Source organism: Lineus longissimus, chromosome 5 (genome assembly GCF_910592395.1).
Source record: "Lineus longissimus chromosome 5, tnLinLong1.2, whole genome shotgun sequence".
Lineage (NCBI taxonomy): Eukaryota > Metazoa > Nemertea > Pilidiophora > Heteronemertea > Lineidae > Lineus > Lineus longissimus.
This window is the reverse complement of record NC_088312.1, coordinates 23,489,890-23,508,187: the sequence shown is the minus strand read 5'-3', so window position 1 is coordinate 23,508,187 and position 18,298 is coordinate 23,489,890. Positions and strand designations below refer to the sequence as shown.

Below are 18,298 nucleotides of genomic sequence, written 5' to 3'. Positions count from 1 at the left end.
TTCGTAAAATACAAAAATCTCTATTTTCATTTTTGGGGAATTGCAAAATTTCTTTAGGTTGGAGAGTTTCCAAGAAAATATTTGTTCACAGAAGCACACCAAGTCCCAAGGTTATTATATCAAAATTGTAGCAAACCTCAGGGTTCATCTTTTTATGCATCATGTCAATCTGAGATTGTCCCTTCCATCAAAAACATTCGCATTTTCTTACTAACAACTCATCATGCACATGCACAAAACACTTTCTAACATGGCAACATAAAACTACAAAAACAGATACAACTGGACACATAATGCTTAACCCAACACTAAGCTAAAATGAAGAACACTAGATCCTCTCTATTACGAACACTCTCTGGACTGACAAGTGAAGTCCATAATAGAGAAGTGTCCTGATTAGAGAGGTCAAATTGAAGGCAAACAACCAATTTGGAGCCAAAACTAGTCTCCTTAATAGAGAGGTGTCCACAAAGGGAGGTTCCACTGTAGTGGCCAATTGAATCCGCTTGGAGGCCAGTTTATTAGAAAAACAACCAACAAAAGATTGTGTGACGTCAGGAATTAAACAACAGATGACATGATGTAATCAGCTGTTAGTGATATCATTAAAATGTTCATTCTGACCTAGAAACAGGTACAGGACTTGCTGCGCCATCTGCAGGTTGCTTCCACATTGTTTTCCACTAGTCTATACAATATCCGACCGAATGCCGATGATATTTTGGCAATATACACGTATGTTGGTTTTTTGGCAGTGAGATGCTCAGAAACACCCTCAAATTATGTTAGTACTCTCTTACTAAAAACACCTATGAATGATTTCTGACCTATAAAATTATCCTGGTTATAAGTTCTCTCAAACTTTGGCCTGATAAATATTCTGACTAACAAAGATATGGCAAAATAAAGCATAAACAAGTGTTCCTCTACAAATAAATAAGTATATCTTACAAAAAAATAAGCTTGAACTTTATCAAAATAATGCATTCTCTATTAGCACAACAATCACAATAAGCTTGAGTATAGACATTTGTCAAGACCAGTTCCATTCATAACCAGCATTTCATGCAAACAATAAAGTCTTAACGAAACTAACCCTCGATTTGGTTTTCTCAACATTCACCAGAAAATCCCTGCTGCACACATTGCAGATATGATTTTTTTACGTCGAACACAAAATCTAGTTTAAATACCAACATGAAATGGCTGTTTCATTCCATTGCATAGCTAACACCATCACCACCCACTACGTATCAGGTATCAGTTCTCAAAGAACTGTGAAGGTTCTTCATCTGCCATCCATGTCACATCTGTACCTATCACACGTCACTATCGACACTGTTATAGAATTATACTTTAAACAACACAAGGCACTTTGCTGGTGAACACATCACCAACAATCGAAAGGAGGCTAAAACAATGGCCACACTGCCAATGCCTAATTTGTGAAAGACAAAACACGTGAATTTCTGTTGAGTATGCTTTCCAAGCCTTTTCTCCTCTTCACCGACAAGGGTGTTCAATAGGCAGAGATTGATAGCGTTTCAGCAGGTGATGTCACCCATAACCTCCCTAACACGTCGTCAATGGAATGTGGGACTTGCCCTTAATTCAGGACCAAGATGATTGGGAACACCACATTTAGGTAAAAGGATTTATGATGGCAGTAACAAAGGACAAGGCTACTTGGAAGGCCACATTTCACACTTCAAAAATTCAAGAGATCTGGCAACAAAACAGGACACACCAGACTAAAACGAGCACGAGTTCCCAATGATACAAAACACTGCTGTTCACTGTGGGGAAACATTACAAAATCCTTTATAAAATGTTTCAGATTCATTCTCAGCAAAGCACAAGCATAACTGGCAAGCAAGGTATCAACTGATGTCAGAAGTTGAAAAATAAGTGTAAACACAAAATGTGATTTGGGAGGGAATCAAGATATAACAGCTCACTTCAACAATTCACAAGACCTTATGACACTGTAGGCATTTCCAATTCAAAAGGCATTACAAACCAATAGTTCAACTGGTTAGGGCTTCCCAACTTTACTATTGAGAGCAGCCTTTCTGGATGCCAAGCTCAACCAGGGGGACCAGCCTGTCTGGATGCAGAGCTCAAGCAGGGGGACCAGCCTGTTTGGATGCAGAGCTCAACCAGGGGGCACCAGCCTGTTTGGATGCAGAGCTCAACCAGGGGGACCAGCCTGTTTGGATGCAGAGCTCAACCAGGGGGCACCAGCCTGTTTGGATGCAGAGCTCAACCAGGGGGCACCAGCCTGTTTGGATGCAGAGCTCAACCAGGGGCACCAGCCTGTTTGGATGCAGAGCTCAACCAGGGGGCACCAGCCTGTCTGGATGCAGAGCTCAACCAGGGGGACCAGCCTGTCTGGATGCAGAGCTCAACCAGGGGGACCAGCCTGTTTGGATGCAGAGCTCAACCAGGGGGACCAGCCTGTTTGGATGCAGAGCTCAACCAGGGGGCACCAGCCTGTTTGGATGCAGAGCTCAACCAGGGGGCACCAGCCTGTTTGGATGCAGAGCTCAACCAGGGGGCACCAGCCTGTTTGGATGCAGAGCTCAACCAGGGGGACCAGCCTGTTTGGATGCAGAGCTCAACCAGGGGGCACCAGCCTGTCTGGATGCAGAGCTCAAGCAGGGGGACCAGCCTGTCTGGATGCAGAGCTCAACCAGGGGGCACCAGCCTGTCTGGATGCCAAGCTTAACCAGGGGGACCAGCCTGTCTGGATGCAGAGCTCAAGCAGGGGGACCAGCCTGTCTGGATGCAGAGCTCAACCAGGGGGCACCAGCCTGTCTGGATGCCAAGCTCAACCAGGGGGACCAGCCTGTCTGGATGCAGAGCTCAAGCAGGGGGACCAGCCTGTCTGGATGCAGAGCTCAACCAGGGGGACCAGCCTGTCTGGATGCCAAGCTCAACCAGAGGGACCAGCCTGTCTGGATGCAGAGCTCAACCAGGGGGCACCAGCCTGTCTGGATGCAGAGCTCAACCAGGGGGACCAGCCTGTTTGGATGCAGAGCTCAACCAGGGGGCACCAGCCTGTTTGGATGCAGAGCTCAACCAGGGGGCACCAGCCTGTTTGGATGCCAAGCTCAACCAGGGGACCAGCCTGTTTGGATGCAGAGCTCAACCAGGGGGCACCAGCCTGTTTGGATGCAGAGCTCAACCAGGGGGACCAGCCTGTCTGGATGCCAAGCTCAACCAGGGGGACCAGCCTGTTTGGATGCCAAGCTCAACCAGGGGGACCAGCCTGTTTGGATGCAGAGCTCAACCAGGGGGACCAGCCTGTTTGGATGCAGAGCTCAACCAGGGGGACCAGCCTGTTTGGATGCAGAGCTCAACCAGGGGGACCAGCCTGTTTGGATGCCAAGCTCAACCAGGGGGACCAGCCTGTTTGGATGCAGAGCTCAACCAGGGGGACCAGCCTGTTTGGATGCAGAGCTCAACCAGGGGGCACCAGCCTGTTTGGATGCAGAGCTCAACCAGGGGCACCAGCCTGTTTGGATGCCAAGCTCAACCAGGGGGACCAGCCTGTTTGGATGCAGAGCTCAACCAGGGGGACCAGCCTGTTTGGATGCAGAGCTCAACCAGGGGCACCAGCCTGTTTGGATGCCAAGCTCAACCAGGGGGACCAGCCTGTTTGGATGCAGAGCTCAACCAGGGGGACCAGCCTGTTTGGATGCAGAGCTCAACCAGGGGGCACCAGCCTGTTTGGATGCAGAGCTCAACCAGGGGGCACCAGCCTGTTTGGATGCAGAGCTCAACCAGGGGGCACCAGCCTGTTTGGATGCAGAGCTCAACCAGGGGGACCAGCCTGTTTGGATGCAGAGCTCAACCAGGGGGCACCAGCCTGTTTGGATGCAGAGCTCAACCAGGGGGCACCAGCCTGTTTGGATGCAGAGCTCAACCAGGGGGCACCAGCCTGTTTGGATGCAGAGCTCAACCAGGGGGCACCAGCCTGTTTGGATGCAGAGCTCAACCAGGGGGCACCAGCCTGTTTGGATGCAGAGCTCAACCAGGGGGCACCAGCCTGTTTGGATGCAGAGCTCAACCAGGGGGCACCAGCCTGTTTGGATGCAGAGCTCAACCAGGGGGCACCAGCCTGTTTGGATGCAGAGCTCAACCAGGGGGCACCAGCCTGTTTGGATGCAGAGCTCAACCAGGGGGACCAGCCTGTTTGGATGCAGAGCTCAACCAGGGGGCACCAGCCTGTTTGGATGCAGAGCTCAACCAGGGGGCACCAGCCTGTTTGGATGCAGAGCTCAACCAGGGGGCACCAGCCTGTTTGGATGCAGAGCTCAACCAGGGGGCACCAAAAAACAAGCAGGCTCCCGTCCCCAGCCACTTCGCACAAAAATTCATTTTCAAAATGTTTTGTTTTGAACTTCCCAATCACATTTAATGCCCAAACACATGGCAAATGAAAAGAAAATCTCTTTGAGCTTCAGAGACTTTCAGTAAAAGGCCGAGTTGAGGAGAAGTTGAAAAGCCTTGACTGTGTAGTAAGTGTTATCTCAACAACAAATGGAGATAGGCTTGACAGCAATGGTGGTTGACAATGACAGGAATAGGCAGGAACCACTCACCAAACACTGCACTGACTAATCACACACTCACTCATTGTCTGTTGACAATTGAAATGGCCACACTAGCAGAAAGAGCCACCATGGTCATACCCGCCTGCACGTAACCAAGATACCTGTTCACACGACTTTGTTCCGCGTCGGCTGCTGTATCATTGTTGACATCCTCTTCCACATCTGCTGCGTCACCCTCCCTGACGTTGAGTATCTCAAACCTGTCTCCCTGTGAACCATCATCGTCAGACATCGCTGCTCCTTGGAATATTGCTGTATTCGACCTTGACCTTTCTGCGACGATTTCTGCATTGTCAACAGGCGTATCGCAGTCAACTTCATCACAACCAACCTCATCACCTTGAACAACCTGGGCATCAGGTTCAGCTTCTTTGTTACAGTCTGGGTCACTCTTCGCCGACAATTGTCGGGTGAAAAATGGATTTGATTCAGAGGAAGGTGAGGGAGTGTGGGTGCTCAGAGACAGGCTTGAGTTCAGCGGCGATGATGTCATTAAGTTAAGTTCGCCCACAGAGTTCTGAAAAGAAATCATACCAAGAATTGGTCGAGTATATTCTCATTTAGTCACTCCCATTACTAAAACAAGGTTTAGAGTCTTGGCAGTCCACAGCCCCGTGTCACTCTGACTCCTCTTATCAGGTATAATTCAACCATGCAGACACACCAAAGCACTGCTAAAGTGCTATGTCAGCAGGCATGGGTGCAGTTCTATCAAGTACATTCAATATAGGGTAACATTCATGAGTGCAAGCTAGGAACACCTACCCAGCCCCCTGCATTGATGATATAGTTAGCCAATGTGTCCTCGATCGCTCTTGTTGTGTATTCAGCCAGCCGGCCGAGGCCCCGTTCTCCACCTTGGATCATGCCCATCGCTACCCTCTTACTGAAGCACAGCAGCAGACCTGCCTGAAAGGAAGTTAGACATATAAATTTCCTGACCAACTGAACACATGTCAGTATATTATCGCCAGAGTTGACAGCAGAATTTGCTGGAGCATTTGTTGTGACAGATACAACATCCATTTTGTCGGTTTTCACATCATTTGACGGAGACATTTTATACCCTTGTGAAAATCAGTGCACCCTATTAAAGCAGCTAAACAATAACATGACCCTTGTCATAAAATGAACCAGAAGATAACCTTTGAGACAACAAAGTCAGTGCACCTCACCTGATACCAATGCCGCACACTGGGCTCCAAGGTTTGGGACGTTGTTTCAACAATCTGCTGAGCTGCCTCTCGAAAATCATCGTAGCCAACTAACTCTTGTCGGGGTAGGACATGGTTCGAGGCCTGCTCCAAGATGTGCGCATACTCTTGGTTGACCTGGTCCCCTATCACACCAAGGACATGGGCAACGTTGGTGCAAGGGCTCTGGGGTGAGAATGGGCTCTCTGAAGTCAGCGGGATATGTTGGGAATGGCTCGCTACAAAGAGAATTGGATAAAGTCAACATCAATGTCAATACTACAATACAGAGATTCCCAAATTAAACCATTACGTGTAGGTCCCCTGAACATAACGTGCTCTGGTAAGGGCCCCATGGATGAACATCCATCATTTCTACTTTGAATCTGGCCATCCATATTATTGATGGTTTTAACATACTGATGTAAACCAAAATAGCTCATCTTAAAAGATGCTCGCATTTTCTACCCACCTTCATTGAGCTCCACTTGCAAGTCGGCCAAGGCCTCGGAGACGTCATCCTGCAAGTAGTTCACCATCGTATTGAATGAGTAGCGTCTTCGCATGGGAGTCTCTTCGACTGTCAGTGTGTTAGGCTGTAGCATCGCCAAACCCTCCAAGTTGAGTCCAGAACGATCACCAGCACCGTGTTTGATAGACTGATTGAAGGCTCCACTCTCATATCTCCCCTTTAGTGAATCAGGAGGTTGAATCGGCCCAGGAAGCAGATCCATGTAGGCAGGTTTTTGGCTCTCTTGTCCTCCCACAGCCTGCAGTCCAGGCCCGTCTGTCATGTCCTCTGCACGTTCACTTTTGTCTGACTCCTCCCCAGGAACATTCCCCAACTCCCAATTCAGCCCACTCCCTGTTTGTGCCTCACTGTCCTGGTCATCAAAAACATCAGCCGAATCTGCTTCAACATTCTGATACTCCTCACCTAATAATGTATCAACACTTTCATAGCTGTCACTTGTGAATACATCTTGTCGAGAATGGCGGCCTTCCCATTCTGACCTGTCTTCTGGCGTCCCTTCTAGAGTTTTAACACTGTCTCGTTTAGTACTAGGACCATCAGCCTGACTAGTTATCGCAGGGGAATCAGCCCCACTTTGTGAGACCAAGTTCAAATTGTCCACCGATTGTGGCCGCAATTGGCAATCGCCTAGGATTGGAGATTCTAAATCAGGATCACCAGGTACACCAAATCTATCGCCCAAAGTTAATGGCTTTGGTTTTATAATCTTGTGCTTCTTCTGACGCAAGACTAACTGTGACGGAGAGCCACAGGAGTGGTCATTCTCGGTCACACCTTTCACAGCTGGCCCAGATACGTTCAAACTCGACTCTGATGAGAAACAACTATTCGGAGTCAATTGGGTGGATTTGGATGCTTTTTTAACACGCAGTGGAAACTCACCACGGTCTGAGTATGACTGCGGTTGAGATGAGGAACGAAATTCCTTTGTGTCCTTCAATGCAGTAACTCCTGGAAACTCGCCGCGATCAGAGTATGACTGTGGTTGAGACACGGAGCGAAAGTCTTTCAGATCTTTTAAACCGGCACTTCCCAGAGACAAGTTCAACTTCCCGATTGATGCCGATGAGGAATGACTTCCACTTTTCCATGACCAGTTATCTTCCGAGGTATGCGAGATACTCCGCGATGACTGGTAATTTACCAAGATACTACTATTGGGTGACAAGTCATCCGAGTCATTATGCGAGCCTGATCCCGAGCTCCCGAACGATGAGCCCGATTGAGAAAGGCCTAGAAACTTGAGGACTAGATATTTTGTTTCGTAACGGAATGGTTCTGGAGTTGAAACCTCACAAGGGTCAGCTAAGTTTGAGGTGTCCTTCATTGTGTCATCGTAGATTGGTATCTACCTGATTCATCTAGCTCTCTATATCAACAAACCAAAGACCTGTAAAGATAAACCAATTAGAGTGGAATTTCGTTACGACCTGACGACTGACAGCGTCACTGGCACTGGCACTTTTCTGACGAATAAAGTCAAATACAATACAAAGGTTTCTTTTGTCAATCAAAACGTCAAACGATGCGGTGCCGACTTGATTGAAGTGTTTAGAGAAACGTAACGGCTGCACTCTGCAAGCTGCAGGCGTGGTAGTGAGTTGGTTGTCAAGTCACTCAATGCTATTTCATTTGTCACCCTCCAGCGCAGGCTGCTCTGTAGTGCTCATATGAGCGATGCATGCGAGGAACAGCACTCGATCGTAGGCCTACATCAATCAAAAGAATAACATCAACAACATGGAAAACTACATATTTCATTTGCCAAAGCCGGTCTTTAATTCTGCTAAAGATCTTACTGCACACGCTGAACTAAATTTTGTTTGGAAACTTACGCTGTCTGAGTCTGAAAAGAGGAAATATTTCTTTAAAATGAAACTCCTTTGCCTTGCAATACATGCAATACAATAGGCCTACATGCATTCGTGATCTCCATTGGGTCTATAGAAAATATGGACCACGGTTCCGGAGTATTTATTGGAACGAAGAAATCCCTATGTTGTGGTAGTTCTAGTACATATGCGTATTTCATCATAATCCTGCAATGTTTCCGTCTTCGGCTGTTCTTAAAAGGATTGTTTGAGCGGTAATGGGGACGGCTGTCCATACGAAAAAAATCTCGGATTCACCATAGAAAAATCTTAATTTACCATGGGTGAAATATTTCACCGTCCTAATTCACCATGATGGAATGGTGAAAATAAGACACATTTCCCTTAGGGTACACTTTCTCATCATTGACGGCATCAATCTCTGCAAGCCTTGGTGAGACGGAGGAGCTGTCTCGCCCGATTATGCCTGGTTGTGACTGTCTCATCTCTCTAACCGTGATGACACGACACGATATCCTGATTGTGACTGCATCTGGGTATACGACACTTCAGAACTTCGGTCCCTGATATGACGATGGTCCGATTTGCGCACAGCTGAAATGACCTAACACGAGTTGTGCGACAATATGGAGCAGCCAGGCCCGGTCTGGTTGTGATCGTCCCTCATCTCTAGCTCCTTGAATTGTTTAAAGGTACGAGTCGTCGCATCGCACTGAACCTTTACAATCAGTAGGTTAGAGATGTGCCGTTTTTGTTCACAAGGATCCCTGTTTTGCGAGTTCGCCAGTTCGGAGAGTTTCACATTTCATACCTGCAGAATCAACTGCGCACCACTTGTCCAAGTCATTAGCTAGCACTAGTATGTCTTCAAGATTGGTTGTTCCTCCAATTCAGCACTCTGTCAGATGGATTGTTCCCCTGTTCACCATCACCTGGAGCTCACACTAATGTCTTCAAGACGAATCGTTTCCCCAATTCATCATTGTCTATCATGCCAGAGAAATATTGGCTATCACTAATCTGATCTTTCACCACTTTTGGCAAGACGGTGGGGTTATCAGGTCCTGTTCCCACTCTGAATCAATCTTTTAGAACAGTTATACCAGGTTCTGGTCAATTCAAACGACAGTCGTTGCTCCCTCGCTCCCCTGCCGTGGAACAGCAGTACTACATGAAAAGTATACAAGACGTCCCCATGGGAGCAATGTCGCAAGGAACAGACGGGTATATAAACAACTTGATATGTATAGTGCAGTTAAGATAAACCGTGTTATGTATACCAATAAACAGATCTTCAAGGTATAATCACGTGGTTTATTTCACCATACGAAAGTTACAAACTGGCTCATCGCGCCAGGCTCACAGAAGACAACGATATTCCACAGAACATATTATTATGCGACTATTACGACAGTATAACGGGTGTGTCTACAAACACCACAAACCGCATGATTAAACCAGGTTCATACTTGCTTTGACTTGATGGATGACGGATCTGCAGGAGCTGGTTCAGGGGTTCCAGCTGTAAATCGTCCCCCGCCCTGAAAACGGGCGATATTTTTAATTTTACGCAAATGCTTAGTTCAAATTTCTTAGCTTAGATGGCAGTACCTGACAGTGACGAAGACTTGTAAAGATGTGACAAATATCATATGGATTTACCGTCAGCTCTATGTTGTATATCTGCTGGGGAGGACCATGTTCCTTAGAAATGACTTTTGCCAAAGAGACAATAGACCGGCCTGGTCCTTCCCTCTAATGGATGTTCCTTTTCGCTACGTGCGCCTTGTCCCCAATTGTGTGCCATTGCTCTGATCTGCAGGGTGTGTCAGGTTCTACATGGTACCCTATGCCTCTTCTGGATGTGCCCTCCCCCTTCATAGCGCACCATCGCAGTGTTGCTATACATAGTGTACCAAGTCCATGCCCCTTTACTAGGCGTACTCTGTCTGACCGCATGGATGTCGCTCTTCCAGCAAAGTGAACATGTTTCTACAGGGTGTACCATGTCTCTACTGAATGTATCAATTCTCTACAGGGTGTGCCGTGTTTCTAATAATATACTATTGCTGAGTGTGCCATATGCTACAGGGTGTGCCATGTGGTACACAATTTGTGCATGGTACATGAGCTGTTTCAGGTAACCCGGGGGAGTGCATGAACTTAATGGCTAGTAGGGTCCCGGTTCAGACAGCACCAGGTGCATGTGAGGTTGTCTCTTTGGCCAGGGGGTGACTGTCTTCAAGAGTGCCTTGAGACATCCTCGCTATATACATTACAGGCGCTGGTGTTCCCCAGTGCATATTAGGTTGTCTCTATTGCAAGGTGGATAACAGCATGGACAGAGTCAGCATCACCGGCATCGACACCAAAAGTGATTTCATTCGGCATTTAACGGAAACGTTCGGGAAATCTCCGATTCCCTTTGTGGATGACGGCCGAAACAGCGTCGACATCACCGGCATCGACACCAGAATGATTTCATTCGGCATTTTACGGAAACGTTCGGGAAATCTCCGATTCCCTTTGGGGACGACGGCATGAAATAGCGTCGACATCACCGGCACACCGGTACATATCGCATCCTTGGGCATGCACTTGGGCATGCACTAGCTTCTCTCCACCCAGGCTTGCTTGTGGAGTTTATCTATGAATGTCAACAAATCTAAATTTTAATTCATTGTACTTGGGTGGGTAATTTCTCAATCCCAACAGAAAGACCCAAGGAGCGAAACGCCTTCGATATGGAGCGAAACGACTGGGGGCGAAACCGAAACGACCGGATTCCGTCCCCATCAAGGGAATTCCCATTTCTCAGATCACATGACTTCGTACGAGGAAGCCATTTTCACTTCGAAGAAGACAAATTTCCAAATTTTCAACTTGATTTTATAGAATAACAGCCTTTCCAAAAGTTCAAAAATGCCGCTGAGTGATGCCGACGTTCAGAAGCAGGTAACTGACACACTTCCATGCAATTTCCTCATAATCAACGGCCAAGATCTGTAAATATTTGATTGTTGAAAATTTGTTGCAAATGTCCAGAGGCCTCCAGTGCATTTTCACATGTATTTTTGTGTGTGAAAAATCACTCAATCAAAATATAAAATTTTTAGAAAGTTCAGTCTATTCCATCATCATTTGCGGCTTTCATGATCCTTTTGGGTGTTTGTGCTGCGTTAGAATTCACTGGAAATTGTCTGTAGTTTTTTCGTTCAGCCTACCGTCCGGGCAGATGAGATATCCTACCTGGTCCGGCCAGATATCCTACCTGGGCCTGGGCCTGGGCTGGGCTGGAAGCTGGATCCCCAGCATACTAGTATTTTGTACATGATACATATATGACGCGATGTTGGCTTTCCGTTCCAAATCGCAACTTCCCGTGAAAAAACTGAGTAAGCCTGGCATTCCTCGAAGCCCAGTCCAGCTTGTGCAACATGTTAAAATTAATGCAAGCCACGATAAACAATTACTTTTTCTTATATACCGGTATATATGATGTTTTACTAATACTTCGCCCTTATTTTCCAGATCAAGCACATGATGGCCTTCATTGACCAGGAGGCCAATGAAAAAGCTGAAGAAATTGATGCCAAGGTAATTTAATTTCTGAGTGAAAGACAAAACATCGTCCTTATCCAAGGCTTGAAGTAATTGTTTCTTGAAGCTTGTAAAGCTTGGAACATTTGAACTATATAAGTGTAATGGAACATATATGAATTTAATGTAGGTCATTGTTTTTGTCATTTAGTTTAGGTGTAGTTTTGAGGAGCAAATTTTGTATGGCGGTTCATGAAGTTTGAGAGTAACAAATTGTGATGCCTGGAAGAGTCTCCTAGTATACGATTATGAAGCATTGTTGTTGATTTTTCTTGTATCAGAGATGTTTTCATCATGTTTGATTCTTTCAGGCAGAAGAAGAGTTTAACATTGAGAAAGGTCGTTTAGTGCAACAGCAGCGTGTCAAAATCATGGAAATCTATGAAAGGAAGGAGAAGCAAGTGGAACTACAGAAGAAAATGTAAGTTTTGATGTGAGCCACATAAAATGGAAAAAACTGTTAGTGTTGGTATCTTGGCGAAAAGAGGGGTTGGACTGTGTTGTCTTGAATTGTGAGATTTTATACTGTCCAATAATTCAAAATATTGGCATTTACAATCAGACAAAACCAGACCATCTGATGAAGACAAGAGTGTGGGCTGAGCATGTTCTCTCCCAATGTCTATTTCATAAAGATGAACGATACTCAGTATTGTTAGTCTTTTTCAGCCAAAACTCGAACCTTCTAAATCAAGCTCGTTTAAAGATTTTGAAAGCCAGGGAAGACCATTTAAAGGTAAGACTAATCTAAGACTAACTCGGGGTGAAATTTGTGAATAAATTACCAATCATGACATAAATATGGAGAAATAATATAACCTCTCAGTGCTCTACACTTTGAAAATTAAACATTAGTTTTTGAACTGTATCTTTTCTTCAGAATCTTCACGATGAAGCGCGCAGTCGGCTGGTACAAATCACAACAAACCAAGCTAAATATAAAGAACTCTTGCAAGGTCTCATAGCTCAGGTATGTCCAGTTAGACATTGCAAGACTTTACAAGACTGAATTGATATTGCTTTACTTGACCCTGCAGTAACCTATCTAATTGTGAGACATGGCCGATGGCTTAAGAAACTATTTTGAAATTGATAAGGACACTGCAACCCCTGAAATTCAGAGACATCACACAAAGGCAACACACCTCTTATCTGTGAGGATGCCTGTATCACACAAAGGCAACACACCTCTTATCTGTAAGGATGCCTGTATCACACAAAGGCAACACACCTCTTATCTGTAAGGATGCCTGTATCACACAAAGGCAACACACCTCTTATCAGTGAGGATGCCTGTATCACACAAAGGCAACACACCTCTTATCAGTGAGGAGGCCTGTATCACACAAAGGCAACACACCTCTTATCTGTAAGGATGCCTGTATCACACAAAGGCAACACACCTCTTATCTGTAAGGATGCCTGTATCACACAAAGGCAACACACCTCTTATCTGTGAGGAGGCCTGTATCACACAAAGGAAACACACCTCTTATCTGTGAGGAGGCCTGTATCACACAAATGCAACACACCTCTTATCTGTAAGGATGCCTGTATCACACAAAGGCAACACACCTCTTATCTGTGAGGATGCCTGTATCACACAAAGGCAACACACCTCTTATCTGTAAGGATGCCTGTATCACACAAAGGCAACACACCTCTTATCTGTAAGGATGCCTGTATCACACAAAGGCAACACACCTCTTATCAGTGAGGAGGCCTGTATCACACAAAGGCAACACACCTCTTATCTGTAAGGATGCCTGTATCACACAAAGGCAACACACCTCTTATCAGTGAGGAGGCCTGTATCACACAAAGGCAACACACCTCTTATCTGTAAGGATGCCTGTATCACACAAAGGCAACACACCTCTTATCTGTAAGGATGCCTGTATCACACAAAGGCAACACACCTCTTATCTGTGAGGAGGCCTGTATCACACAAAGGCAACACACCTCTTATCTGTGAGGAGGCCTGTATCACACAAAGGCAACACACCTCTTATCTGTAAGGATGCCTGTATCACACAAAGGCAACACACCTCTTATCTGTGAGGAGGCCTGTATCACACAAAGGCAACACACCTCTTATCTGTGAGGAGGCCTGTATCACACAAAGGCAACACACCTCTTATCTGTAAGGATGCCTGTATCACACAAAGGCAACACACCTCTTATCAGTGAGGAGGCCTGTATCACACAAAGGCAACACACCTCTTATCTGTAAGGATGCCTGTATCACACAAAGGCAACACACCTCTTATCTGTAAGGATGCCTGTATCACACAAAGGCAACACACCTCTTATCAGTGAGGAGGCCTGTATCACACAAAGGCAACACACCTCTTATCTGTGAGGAGGCCTATATCACACCGAGGCAACACACCTCTTATCTGTGAGGAGGCCTATATCACACCGAGGCAACACACCTCTTATCTGTGAGGAGGCCTGTATCACACAAAGGCAACACACCTCTTATCTGTGAGGAGGCCTGTATCACACAAAGGCAACACACCTCTTATCTGTAAGGATGCCTGTATCACACAAAGGCAACACACCTCTTATCTGTGAGGATGCCTGTATCACACAAAGGCAACACACCTCTTATCAGTGAGGAGGCCTGTATCACACAAAGGCAACACACCTCTTATCTGTGAGGAGGCCTATATCACACCGAGGCAACACACCTCTTATCTGTGAGGAGGCCTATATCACACCGAGGCAACACACCTCTTATCTGTGAGGAGGCCTGTATCACACAAAGGCAACACACCTCTTATCTGTGAGGATGCCTGTATCACACAAAGGCAACACACCTCTTATCTGTAAGGATGCCTGTATCACACAAAGGCAACACACCTCTTATCTGTAAGGATGCCTATATCACACAAAGGCAACACACCTCTTATCTGTGAGGAGGCCTGTATCACACAAAGGCAACACACCTCTTATCTGTAAGGAGGCCTGTATCACACAAAGGCAACACACCTCTTATCTGTGAGGAGGCCTGTATCACACAAAGGCAACACACCTCTTATCTGTGAGGAGGCCTGTATCACACAAAGGCAACACACCTCTTATCTGTAAGGATGCCTGTATCACACAAAGGCAACACACCTCTTATCTGTAAGGATGCCTGTATCACACAAAGGCAACACACCTCTTATCAGTGAGGAGGCCTGTATCACACAAAGGCAACACACCTCTTAATGGGTATGACCTCACCTGTGTTAAGAACACTGCTGATGCTAGAGATGATTTCAGGTAAAAAGGCTGCAGTCTCGCCCAGTGGTCTTATTCTGGTGTTTTAAAGGCATTGAAAGTTGATGTTTGACTTAAAAACAAACAAGATATAAATGTATGCAAGGTTCTTTGTTGTTTCTTTCAGGCTCTGTTCCAATTAGTAGAAACTGAAGTGGTGATTATATGTCGGCAACAAGATGTCAACTTAGTCAAGGTTAGCAGGCTTTCATCATATGACATAACTGCAGGGTAGACTTGCTCTCTGAACATTGGCTACTGTTAACGAGACAAACCCCGACATTAATATACGTACCGGTAGTTCAAAGTTCAAAACAATTGTGATGTGATGTGTAAGTAATTGATGGAAATGGGTTGTTGCTGTGACATCATCGTAGCCAGCATTTATGGTGAGATATTATCTCCGTCCAAAGTAGTAAAACAGAATGAGTGTTGACCAACTTCCAAGTCATGATGACTGCATCTGTTTGACACATTATTACTGTTGCAGCCAAATGTGATGGTCCTAACATTTCTAGATCATCTCTACATTTTAGGAGGTCAGCCAGTATGCTCTTAGTCAATACCGTGATGTGGTCAAGAAAGACGTCAAGATTACTGTTGAGAGTGAGAATTTCTTACCTTCTGATTGGTAAGTTGGCACGATGTCATGACAGAGCCTGATATCATGACAAAGCCTCGGGAGAGATTGCATCCCGGCGGGGCGACATTCGGCATGTTACCGTCTGTGGTGGGTAAGATTTATATAATGTTGGCAGTTTGAGAATAGTGCTCTTTCTTGCGGTGGATCACAATTACTGTATTGATAATATGTGTTGGTAGTGACTTGATATAATATGTGTTGGTGGTGACTTGATATAATATGTGTTGGTGGTGACTTGATATAATATGTGTTGGTAGTGACTTGATATAATATGTGTTGGTAGTGACTTGATATAATATGTGTTGGTGGTGACTTGATATAATATGTGTTGGTAGTGACTTGATATAATATGTGTTGGTAGTGACTTGATATAATGACGTCTGTTCTGATATGTCTCCTCTCTGTTACAGTGCTGGTGGTGTAATTGTTACAACTAATAAGGGAAAAATCAAGGTGGTGAATTCACTTGAAGAACGATTAGAATTGGTCAAAGGCCAGGTAAGTCTTCAGTGATCTGATCTGCCAGTGTTTTCATGAACATCAAATTGTATGAATGACAAGCAAGAATAGAGAGGCTGTGTGGTGATGTCATTTAGACATTGTCATCAGTCGATAGCTTGGACCGTGCTGACGTCACCGACCATTAAGTGTTAGCATTGCCACACTTTATTCCTGCCATTGCTGTGCTGCCTAGATAGGGCCTCACATAGGGTAGTGGTGCAAGTTGGACATCGGCATGTTCCCGTAATGAGGTCACTGCCGATCTTCTCCCTGGTTAATATGGCTTACATGTATCGAAGCAGCTTCAAGTGACAAGTCAGGACCTACACTGTGAGAATCTTTTGGTGTCGAAGAACTTACGTCACCACATTAAGCCAACGGATGCGAATTCTGTCAGTAGTTTGTAAAAGGTGGTGGACTTTGGTTAATGTGTGCACCTTTGTACAAGGTCTTGGATGTTGAGTGAAGAGAGCTCAGTTGAACAAGTTTCAAATTCGATATGCTTAACTTGCTATTCTTTCAATATTCCTATCAATTATTCTTTGGCAGATGTTACCTGAACTAAGAGAGATGATGTTTGGACACAACCCCAACCGAAAGTTCTTCGATTAGAATCCTCCTGGTGTACCTACCTAAAGAACAAATCATTCCTTTGTCATAGAACCTGCAGCTGCTGTGGTCTGGCATAGAGTTTGAATGTCTTTCTGGATATGTACCGTCAACATGTGTATGCCTAAGACTTGGATGAACTGTGTCACAGTACATGTACATGTAAGACCTGAATATAAGCTATATGATTCCCAACTGAAACATTCTTATTATTACAAGTAAATGTGCTGTTATTTTGTGGTCATAATAATAATAATAATAATAATACGAGTCTTATATAGCGCAGTATCCAACCATTAACTGGCCGCTCAAAGCGCTTGATAGGCCTCTTTAAAAAGCAAATGTTTGAGTTGTCCCTTGAAAGATAACAGAGAGCTGCAGTTCCTAACAGTTGAAGGAAGTTTGTGGTGGAATACAATTGAGTTGAAAGTCCAATGTGACTGAGAAGAAGCAAGGCTGCTGTCTGCACTGCAGGGCTGACATCAAATGATCATTATTGGTTTCGTTCCTGGATGTTAATTATAAATTATTGATGTGTATATTTTGTCTATATGAGTAGAGTGTAGAAATGTAGAAATCCGGCCTGTCTCTTGAGAGAGGGGTGGGAATTGTGTCATCTTTTGACCTATTGGTCATATCTAGGTATGTAACGAATTGATGCCGCTTTCCCAGAATCTGGAGGCTTTGGATGGCTGTGGCTAGGATTATCTAGACTGTCTGGTGTTCAGGCAGATTTGATCAGTGTGTGTTCTAAGTCATGTTAGCATGTTGGTTGGGGGAGCATGCAGGGGAAGAGGGTTTACTTGATGGGGCATTGGGGAAGTGGAGATCTCTTTCCCCACAAAAAACTCAATGAGGTAAATAGGTTTAAAATGCATGCAAAATTATTCCACCATCTTTCAGTAGGAATAGTTGAAAATCCAAACTTCTATCAGGGCAAGGATTTGTACATCCACCTTTGCGTCTAGTTCTGGTCGTAGATGAGAATATTACACCTCCCAACCTGTCAAACTGTCGCTGTACGAATAAAATTCTGTTTAAATCTACATCATTGTTTTGTGGTTGTTCTTCATCAGGACGTCCTCGTTTGTGGAGATTTAGATTACTGGATGGTGTAATCTTGCTTCTTTTAGTTTTACTTACAGTGCTGTACCACTGTATTGGAGCTGCATGTATTCGCCCGTTGTGAAATGTTGGGGAGATCATATCCTCGGTCCACATTGGCAGACAAAACGTCCTTGCTTCGTATTGTTGTCTCCAGAGTACAGGAGAATCAGTCTTAACAATTCCCTTGTTTGGATGTCCTGGTTACCAATTACCAGATTGTTCACATCTGTAGACAATTCTAAGACAACTTTGGTCACAATGAGCGTGGATCGGAGGAACCTTGGCACACGTACATCTTTGGCACCATGCAGGTAGTTACTCCTTGGCAACTCTGGTTCCATCAAGACAGAGATCTCTCTAAACATTGCCAAAAGGTCGATAAAGGGTACCCT

General features: G+C 45.2%; 2 protein-coding genes across 2 annotated transcripts; one reads left to right on the top strand and one right to left on the bottom strand.

The window, feature by feature from the left end:
• Positions 1 to 4,264: 4,264 nt before the first annotated feature.
• On the bottom strand, positions 4,265 to 8,256 carry LOC135488146 (uncharacterized). The gene is made up of 5 exons (XM_064772617.1): positions 8,183 to 8,256; positions 6,285 to 7,737; positions 5,795 to 6,051; positions 5,385 to 5,528; positions 4,265 to 5,136 (listed from the first exon to the last, which is right to left on the bottom strand). The coding sequence occupies exons 2-5, from the start codon at positions 7,672 to 7,674 to the stop codon at positions 4,639 to 4,641; spliced, it is 2,289 nt and encodes a 762-aa protein (XP_064628687.1). The 5' UTR covers positions 7,675 to 7,737; positions 8,183 to 8,256; the 3' UTR covers positions 4,265 to 4,638.
• A 2,746-nt stretch (positions 8,257 to 11,002) lies between these two features.
• LOC135487739 (V-type proton ATPase subunit E-like) lies at positions 11,003 to 16,865 on the top strand. The gene is made up of 9 exons (XM_064771809.1): positions 11,003 to 11,134; positions 11,711 to 11,776; positions 12,091 to 12,200; positions 12,449 to 12,515; positions 12,660 to 12,749; positions 15,174 to 15,242; positions 15,583 to 15,677; positions 16,100 to 16,187; positions 16,740 to 16,865. Exons 1-9 carry the CDS (start codon positions 11,102 to 11,104, stop codon positions 16,800 to 16,802), a joined length of 681 nt encoding a protein of 226 aa, XP_064627879.1. The 5' UTR covers positions 11,003 to 11,101; the 3' UTR covers positions 16,803 to 16,865.
• Positions 16,866 to 18,298: the final 1,433 nt, after the last annotated feature.